The 9,711-nt window shown below is 41.4% G+C and overlaps 1 protein-coding gene across 12 annotated transcripts in view; it reads left to right on the forward strand.

Moving 5' to 3' along the window:
• stxbp5a (syntaxin binding protein 5a (tomosyn)) overlaps positions 1–9,117 on the forward strand; it is a 30,612-nt gene extending 21,495 nt beyond the window's left edge. For 4 of the 12 annotated variants that reach the window (XM_029002465.1, XM_029002468.1, XM_029002469.1 and 1 more), the window contains 6 exons: positions 4,662–4,943; positions 5,053–5,401; positions 5,854–6,019; positions 6,118–6,229; positions 7,043–7,263; positions 7,575–9,117. In XM_029002465.1, the coding sequence (XP_028858298.1) occupies positions 4,662–4,943; positions 5,053–5,401; positions 5,854–6,019; positions 6,118–6,229; positions 7,043–7,263; positions 7,575–7,616 (1,172 nt within the window). In that variant the 3' untranslated portion in view covers positions 7,617–9,117. Of the gene's footprint in view, positions 1–56; positions 108–4,661; positions 4,944–5,052; positions 5,402–5,853; positions 6,020–6,117; positions 6,230–7,042; positions 7,264–7,574 lie in introns of all 12 variants that reach the window. The other 8 variants (XM_029002467.1, XM_029002470.1, XM_029002473.1 and 5 more) reach the window with 4 other exon arrangements.
• Positions 9,118–9,711: the final 594 nt, after the last annotated feature.

Consider the following 9,711-nt stretch of genomic DNA (forward strand, 5'->3'; position numbering starts at 1 on the left):
GTTTCTTGCATCTGTTCACGTGTGGTGTGTAAAGAGGGTTGTTTCCTTTTTTCCAGCAAAGATGTCGCGGAAATTAAGCTTGCCTACTGAGCTTAAACCAGACTTGGGTAAGGCTTGACTCTAACGCATGCGTCTTCCCTTCAACAGCCATCTCCCAGAACCTGTGTCTGTCCTCCAATCACACCCAATCACACACACACACACCACACACACACCTGACAGGCACAGGATACAGGCTGTGGATGCGTCTCTACGTACATCCAAAATCCACTCGTATTGCAGTAATAATACATTTATAACAATTAATAATTCTTAGATTTGTTGCACAAACATGTAAATATATACCATATATCAGAAGTATTTTGAGACTAAACAGTCTTATATTCTGGCCAGTACATTAAGATAAGATTATCCTTTATTAGTCCCTCAAGTGGGAAATTTTTTTTTTATATATATATATATATATAAATTTTTTTTTTTTTTTTTTTTTTATTCCCCAGTTTTATTGAATGAATGAATCTTCTTTATTTACCTTCTAACATGTCCTGGATGAATATTCAGATTTGATTAGCTGGTTATGTAGTCATGCCCTGGATGTTCCTGTACTTTTATTTTTAATTTCTTTATAACCATGATTAGGCTACAGCATCATAATCTACTGTGAGGTGGGTTTGGGGGTTTAACTATGTGTTAATTAAATTCCCCATGTGAATTTAATAATTATCTACCTTTTCAACCTATCTACGATCATGATTCTGCCTCCACTATGGTGTTTTAATTAAAATATTTCTCTCATTTTAAATGATTACTCTTACTTTGGCCTAACACTATACACACAGGAAATGACTGGGCTCTCCTGAATATGTGGCCTTGCCACTGAGAGTGACCTGAAATCTGAGGCAGTCCGTTTTTATCTCCTCTGGACAGAGGAGTTTTCCGTATCTGATCCTATTCAGTTTTAGGGCAAACTACGTAGCCTAGGCAGGTCAACGGATTATCACTGGCAACCTTATAGAGGTGTGGCCCAGGTAAAGGTCTATGGTTTGGCTAAAACTGAAGTGTCCATTCCACCCCTGAACACTTAACTGGTAGTGATGTGACAGAAACTGCTGCCTGTTGAGGGTGGTGCTGCTACCTCAGTTTCTCTTCCTTTAATCCATTTACAGTAAAAGGCCTGAGGTGAAGAATATTGCGCAGGTGAAACCTGTCTGGCCGGAAAATGAAATCGCAGAAACTGATTAAGAGAGCAGCCGTCAGGAGTGGACAAAACAAACATTACAGTGATGCCTTCAGGGACAGAGACACATAACACTGTCCATCATTGTCCTTAACGCTAGTGAGGCGTTGCCTGAAGTTTTTCTTTTCCTCACATAAAGGGATTCAATCAAGGAAGTTGGTTGAGGTGTAAATGATGATACATCACAAAATGAAAGAGAAAATAAGAGTTGCTCCCTGCCGGCTAGACAGCTGAACATATATTAGTACCTGGTAGATTAGTTCTGACTGAGCAGGATTGTAATTTGTTATATAATGTTATGTTTTGACCCTTTTGAATGTACCAGTGACCTCTCTTCAGGCGATCATGACTGTATCTTTTGGAACAATCATGCAGAATTAGTTGTGTTCGATTGTAAATATAAAATATAGCATTTGCCAAACTACATCCTAGCCTTTTAAGAAGTATTGGTGTTGTGTATGAATGCAGCTAATCTTTCCATTTTTGAAATAATGGCAGGGTTCCCATGGGTGAGGATATTTCTGGAATATCAGGGATTCTCAGTAAAGGCATTTCCAGACGGGGAAAGTCAGGGAATTTACATTTACATTTTCCGCATTTGGGTGCCAACTAGGGCTGTGCGATTTGACATAAAATTAATATTGCCATGGATTGCCATTGCGAATTTGATACGTTTTTAAATATAACTGTTTTTGAAGGGTATCGTGTCCATAGCAAATTAACTGCAGCAGGAACTTTTTACAGATACATCAGCATAACCCCATACCAGATAAAACAATATCTGGTCAAGTCTACTGAAAGTGTCACACTCATGAGGCCAGGGAAATACCAGGTATTTGCATGATGTGAGTGATTATCTAAAACTTTATGATTTTCTGTATTCAGCTGTAGAGTTTACATTTAAAAATATTGTAAGAAAAATGTTAAATAACACTATGCTTGTTCATATTTTATCATGCAGTCCCTCTAAAAAAATTTTTTTGCACAGAGCACCAAGCAGGCCACGCCTGGTCATTTCCATGCGCACTGTCAGTACCCAATCGGTACCACTTGCTCGATCACTCTGCCTGCACAGCGACCGGCGAATTACAAATTGAAGGCTTGCTTCATTTGATTTATTGCATCTGCAGGATTTTTAAGACCTTAAAACTGTAGATTAAAGGATTACTAGTCATTTTTAAATGCTATTTAAGGCCTTGTTTATTTAGAAACTCTGTGGAAGCCCTGCCGTGCGCTCTAATGGCTCGTGCTACAAGTACAATGGTGTGGTTTCGCACAGGTGATGCGACTTTGTCATTTTCGTGAGGTGCGGATATTTCCATGGTGGGCCGTTGGCAAACACTATGCTTACACTAAATTACCAGACATGCCTGGCAAGTGTAAAGCCTATGTTCAACAACAATTATGTAATACAGTTTTGAATTCTATTGTCTAGTGGGTAAGGAAGCGAACTCGAAGTAGCGAACCCGAAGTAGCAAGGTACCGTCCCCACAGGCTTCTCCCCCGGCACATTTCATGGCACAAAAAGGTGATTGGTTAAATGCAGAGGACAAATTTTGTTTTGTGTATCACAATGACAAATGGCACTTTCACATCTAATTGATCATTTTTTATTGCTGATCTACCATTTTACAGGAAGTGGGTTAGCTGGTCTGGTTTATCCCTTGGTGAATCTTTTTAAGATTGCTCATGGCGCTTTGGATTGTGGTCTTCGGGGAAGCACTTACACCTTTACACAGCGTCCACGACACTCACACAAACATTTGAGAAAGGAAAAGTTTCTACTAACTAATCCATGCTGAGACATCTAGAAGCGTGAGTTTGATGAGTATTACTGACCAGCTATTGTTCTCTGAGCACATTGCACCAGTCTGCTTGTCTTGCTGCTTTGATCTCTACAATATCAGCATTGGTGCAATCCTCACACCATGAACATTGTAATTGGTTATAGATGGTCCAGAATGCAGTGGATCATGTCACCCCGCTGTCCATACACCTCCACTGGCTACACACTAGCACCCGAATCAAGTTGAAGTTTTTAATGTTTGCTTGCAGAGAGACTACCTGCACTCACGAAGGCCACAAAGGCATGTATTCCACCTGCCCACTGCATTCCCTCTAGAAACACACAAGGCGTTCTCAGTCCAGGCGGTTCTAGTGTACCATCCTCAGGACTCTACTCTTCTGAGGCCACCTCAGCTTATACCATCATGCACTTAATGTGCAGGTTCTTTGTAAAATCTGATGTCTAGTCAAACTTATATGTTTGCCATTGTTGTGCAGCTTGAGTGTTTTTTTTCTTCATCTGTAAGTCGCTTTGGATAAGTGTCTGCTAATTCAATGTAATGTCATGTATTGAAGCCCTTACTCAGTTGTTGGATGGACTTTATTGGATTTCTTCCATAACATTGTTTTCGATATTGATGTCCTAAAGCAAGGAAATCAAGAACATGATAACTTGACCATTTAGAATTTTGGACAATTCCAGTGGAATGTTAGATGTTAGCAGCCAGACAAATCCCTCTGATAGCTGGAGAAATTGCTGAAGAGATCACTGCACCAAAGATGGCAGTGAGAAGCCTGCTCCCGACTCAGTCTGCAGAACACAATGCTCTGCTGATCTTATGAGCATGGAGTAAACAGACCTTGAGTCAGGTGCTTCAAAATGCTACTCAACTACAGTTAAATCCCAGATGAGAGTTGCTTGACGTCATGGTGTCACCTCTGATATTGCGGTTATGGTTGCACGGTTTGATCAGTGCTTAGCAGGCTGATGGGTCCATAAATTAGGTTTTCTGTTTTTTTCTGCTTCGCCTGTCTGCAGTTGGTGTCTACCCCTTCCCTACAAAGCTAAATGTTGTACAGCTTTTCTGGTTGAAACCAATCTTGTGCATTTTTGTCTTTTAAAAAAAAAAAAATGTATTTGCAATTTTTTTTAATTTAAGCAAAAACATACCATTAAATTAACCAGCAAAACTATTTATTGATACAAATGATTGATAATTAGTTATGAGGCCCATGCCCAGACACTCTACACTACATTCTGTAGCCTTGTGTCTGCAAAGCCACAGCAGTGGTGTGTGTGTGTGTGTGTGTTTGTGTGTATGTGTATGCATGAGGCATGTTTTTTTTTTTTTATCTGTAAAAAACTTAAAATAACCTTTTGCATGAGACACTAATATAATTATCATATACAAAACCTCTCCATATATGATGATATTTGGCAGTTTAAGAGAGAATGTCTCTTGGGATGTGCACAGTATGTTATTTCTTTTACTGGTAAGTTTGTCACCATTTCCCTCTCCCGCTGTACCAGGAATGCTGTTTCTTTCTGTCTGGGCAGCCGATGCTTTGTCCCAGTCTCTGGGATGAGTGTGTGTTCTTTCGAATGGGTGCGTTATCTGTCTTTGTCTTTCTCTCACTGTTCTCCTCTCCGTATGTCCCTCGCGGGCTGCTGTGCCAGCAGAGAACAGAGACGGTGCTTTCACACGTTCCCGCAGCTCCAGTGTCACGAGCATCGAGCGGGACGTCCGCGAGGCCATCACCGCCCTCAGCTTCTGCTACACCTTCAGCCGCAAGGCTGATGGGGCGCTGGCGCCGTGCATGTGGGTGGGAACCTCTCTGGGCACAGTTCTCACCATCGCGCTCAGCCTGCCCCCTGCTGGGGAACAGCGACAGCTGCAGCCTGCCACCGCCTCGCCTTGTGGTGCGTTTGAATCTGAATAAATCAGAACTTTTTTTAAATTATTATTATTATTATTATTAAGTTGGTCTAATTGTAGGTTGGGAAACTATTTCTGAACTATGTTTTTCAGGTACACTGATGCGGATGAAGGGCAGTATATTGCGGATGGGGTTCTTGGATGCGGGAGGTTGCTTTCTGTCCCCACCGTACGAGCCGTGGAATGAGCCCAACACCTCTGATGATCAGGAGCGCGAGCGGGGCCGGCGGCGACGTGCTGTGTGGGCGGGGCAGGGGGAGGGACAGTTTGCCGTGCTGTGCTCTGATAAGGAGGCCAAAGTGTTGGCCTTGCCCACGCAGGTGTGTGTGTCCAAACACAGCATCACAGAGACGTCCTTTCTGCTGCGTGCGGACATTGTGCAAATGGGAGCCGGAGTTTGTGTGGCCTGTTTCTGTGCCAATGGACACATCATGACCCTCAGGTGAACAAACACACACACATCTGACTTTCATCCCAGTGGCGGTAAGCAGGGTGTGGTTGGAATTACAAATCTCTGACATTGGGCTCTTAAATCTTGCAACTGAGTTTAACCCCAAAATCTGTGACCTTTTTTAACCACCGGGTCATTAGTTTTCAGTGCAATATCAATTAGTTAGTGCTCCCCAAATGAAATATGCTAAACAGCTCTGCCTGGCCAGTGACAATATATATACACAAACCTGGGTAGGTTGTAACTCACACTAATTGAATCATATTCTTTTGGATTAGTGTGTATAAATGGTTCAATCAGTACTTGAGACATGAAGTTATTATTTGTACTGCAGTCCTACCATCACTTGCAACAATATATTTATTCTCAGCAGCTTTGCGTCATAATAAATTGCACAAAACCTGAACAAATAAAGTTAATCATATCGGCATGTAATTTTCCAGTCTCCCAGGCCTGCGCCCTTTGTTGGACGTAAACTACCTTCCCCTAACCGACATGCGCATCGCAAGAACATTCTCCTTCTCCAACCTTGGCCAGGCCATGTACCTGAGCTCCCCCACAGAGATCCAAAGGCTTACGTACAGCCAGGAGGTCTGTGAAAGTCTACAGGTAGGTGTGTGTGTGTGTGTGTGTGTGTGTGTGTGTGATTTGTGCTTCTGTGCTTGTAACATTGATTTTTGTCATTTGTATCTCTGTCTGTATTTTAGGAGATGTTGGCAGAACTGTTTATTCCAATTGAGACCCCAGAGGCACCCAATCGGGGATTTTTCAAAGGGTTCTTTGGGGGTGCGGCCCAGTCACTGGACAGAGAGGAACTCTGTGAGGCTCCCACACAGTTACACACACATAGACTTCTTTTTCTGAAATATGTGTTGGGTGTACACTGCGCTGTTATTTTGTCTGAGGTCTATGAGCACAGCATCTTCTACACACTGCATATCTTAATAGAAATTTAGGAATATCATGAAAATGATATTTAACATTAATACGAGTCTGATCCCCTATCCTGTCTGTAGACTTGCACTGGCTAGAACTCGCGATAGGTGTAAAGAGTGCTTTGGTCATTCTGCTTTGCCGTTCAGAGAGCGGCAGCTCAGACGTTCTGATCTGGAATTTGTCCCCTTAAGTGGAAAGGTTACCCCCCCCCTTTCTCATACTTTGTCCAGAGAATTTCCCGGAACTCCACCAACTGTCATGGCTTGAAAAGCATTGCAGTTGATTGGTGATTGGATGTAAAAATTAGCACAAAGGTATTTTTTTTCTTTGGTCACTCAAGTCAGGTGGTTAATAAATTTTTTTTTTTCTGGAAAAACGGCGGTGCGAATTCCTGTTTGCATTGTGGTTGATTGTGCTGATGACATCATTTCCGCCAATGCCCACTGACATCTATAGGCCGCTCTCCTCCTAATCTGCATTTAAAGTTGCAGACACCGAATTGGCGCATCCTGGGGAAATCTAATTGTGGGACTGGATGAAAGTAGCTGTAATTCTGCACCAAGGCTGAATTTTGGAAAGACACTTTAGACACATTATTAGGGGACCATTAAGACCAATATAATAGCAAAAAACTAAAACAAAATCACAATAGGGGACCTTTAACAATTCACTCTCTACATTTTGTTTTGCACTTAGTTGGAGAGTCTGGTGCAGGAAAAGCCTCTCGCAGTCTTGCCCAGCACATCCCTGGTCAAGGAAGCGTGGAGGGCATGAAGGGTGCAGCGTCAGGCGTGGTGGGGGAGCTGGCACGGGCGCGGCTGGCACTGGATGAGAGAGGGCAGAAGCTCAGTGAGGTGGAGGAGAAAACTGCTGCAATGATGGCCAGCGCTGATGCCTTCTCCAAACATGCACATGAGGTCTGTTGCACTGACCGCCCCTAACACACTGAAGTATTATCTCACTACTGCAACAACTGGAACTCCCTCCAGTAAATAATCTTCTTCACGCATGCACCAAAGCTTCATCTGAATACTAGCTATCTATAGAATATTAACTTTTTTGTTCCTATACAATCTTGTGTTTGTAATGTAGATGAAGTTTAGCTTGTGAGTCTGCATAACTAATGCTACTAGTTCTTGCTTGCATATCCAGTGAGGTAGTAGAGGGTGGCCTTCATGGGCTTTTCTCATGAACATGGCTTACAGCATGTATTCTGATGTCTCCTTAGATGATGCTGAAATATAAGGACAAGAAATGGTACCAGTTCTAAAGGACGGCCGAAAAAGTGACAGTCTCCCTCCACTCTTCCGTCAATACGTTCTCTCTTCCGCTGGCCACTGGGGACCCTGACATGGACTGTGTCGCTCATCGTCATGTTATTTATTTTTTTTGTTCGTTTACACCCCTCTACTTGTCAGAACATATGCAACACACACAAAGAGACGTCTCTCCACTTCAGAATAACAGTGCATATGTTTGTGATATTATTTTTTTTTTTTGCCTCTGCCAGTTGACACCAATAGTGACAGCACAGGATCCAACATTGTTCAGACGAGGCGCCCAGTAGCTACAGAAAAAGAAGCAGTTCTCTAAGCCACAGGAAGTGGAGATTCTACTTCGCAGTGCAAAATTAGGCAACTAATTATGTGATGTCGTTTGGCTTCATTATTATTTTTTTTCTGTTTTATACATCTGTTTATGAAGATCATTTTAAAATATGTATTTGGTTTATTTTTGTAGTGTGTGCATTATTGGTTATTGGTGTGAATATGTCCTGTCTTCTGTAAATGTGATAAGGAATTATTCTGTTATTTACTTGCCATTCATTCTGCATGTCATTAACCTGCTCTCCCTCTCATATAAAACACTTGTACAATTGGTGTCAATATGAGGGAGAGTTCAATGGGCAATTGCACAAATCTCCATTACTAAGGAGGCAGAGTGGGGACTGTTGTAGTGTGTGACCGTGTGTGTTATTAGTGTGAGTGTGTGTGTGTGTGTGTGTGTGTGAGAGAGAGCGTGTTCGCACATTAATGTACATGGTTAAATACCTTTGGAAAGCTAAAGCACTTATTTAATGATGTCAAGATGTGTTAACTTTATTAAGCAGGTATTTTCTCTCCAGTTAAGCCCCTGTTTTCTATACAGGATACACGTCATCGTCTGTAATGGTCTGGCCTGGAGCAGTCTAGGTCCTTGAACCTTCCATATTTTTTTGCATTTATGAACAAAAGTCAAACCTTTTATCCTTTTTTGGATATTGTAAAAAAAAAAAAAAAAAAACTAATTATCCATAATGTCTATGGATCTGGTAGTTCAATGGAAGGTAACAACATCTATAAATGTAAGTAATCTGTTCAGGGAGTGGGTGAGGGGTTGAGAGGGGTTTGAAATTTAGTTATTTGTCTTTATTGATCTCTGGATACAGTGTTATACCATTTAGAGTGTATTAGTCGCTTATGATCACAAAGCTGTGACAGGCATGCAAGGCTGCAGTTTTCTGGGTTATTTACATGATTCATAGGCTGTAGGAGGATGAATGGATAAATGAATAGTGCCACAGTGCATCACTGCAAAAACAAGGACTATTACGGACCCTGTAACAAAAATGCATTGTAATGCAAATTTATAACAGATATATATCATCATATTTGGTTCCATGAGACTCTGTAACACTGATTCCAGGATCCCTCCATAACTGTGTGGCCAATAACCATACTTCTCTGCTCACCGTCATTACCTTAAGTAATTAAACAGTCATGGAAAAAACACTTCACCTTGCATTTTGGAACAAATGGCTTTGGAGTGACCAATGCAAAGTCAAGAACACAGTAAGTACAAACTTACATAAACAGTTACATAATAGCTCATTTAAAGCTATTCTGTCATCTGTGAATAACAATTCTACCTTCATACTGAAGACAGTTCTTTCACTTTTAAATGGCAGTACTTTTGAATCGCTGATATTGGCAAGGTGCACCAAGCTTGGAACTCATACAAGCCACAAACTGTTGAGACACCATAGTGAATGGGACCCAAAATACTGAACACCAGATAAAATCCCAGCCATATTAAAAGGTATGGGGATGCGCCATAGTGTGAAAAGCTGTGATAATAATAATAAAACAGGCTTCATCCCTGTATTTTCTGCCAGCTTTTCTTTTAATGCCCCAAGAATTTGTCTGAAGACAAATTGCCACTGCCAAGGGATCTACAAGCTTTCCATGTTTATCATTATATTTACATTCAGTGAAACTGGACATCAACCATATACACAAAAAATGTTTTTTTGTAGGAGGAGAGATGATAAAAAACATAAACACGAATGCACACATAGGCTTATCATTTTGTTCCAACTATTATTA

This window comes from Denticeps clupeoides, chromosome 14 (assembly GCF_900700375.1).
Source record: "Denticeps clupeoides chromosome 14, fDenClu1.1, whole genome shotgun sequence".
In the NCBI taxonomy this organism is placed as follows: domain Eukaryota; kingdom Metazoa; phylum Chordata; class Actinopteri; order Clupeiformes; family Denticipitidae; genus Denticeps; species Denticeps clupeoides.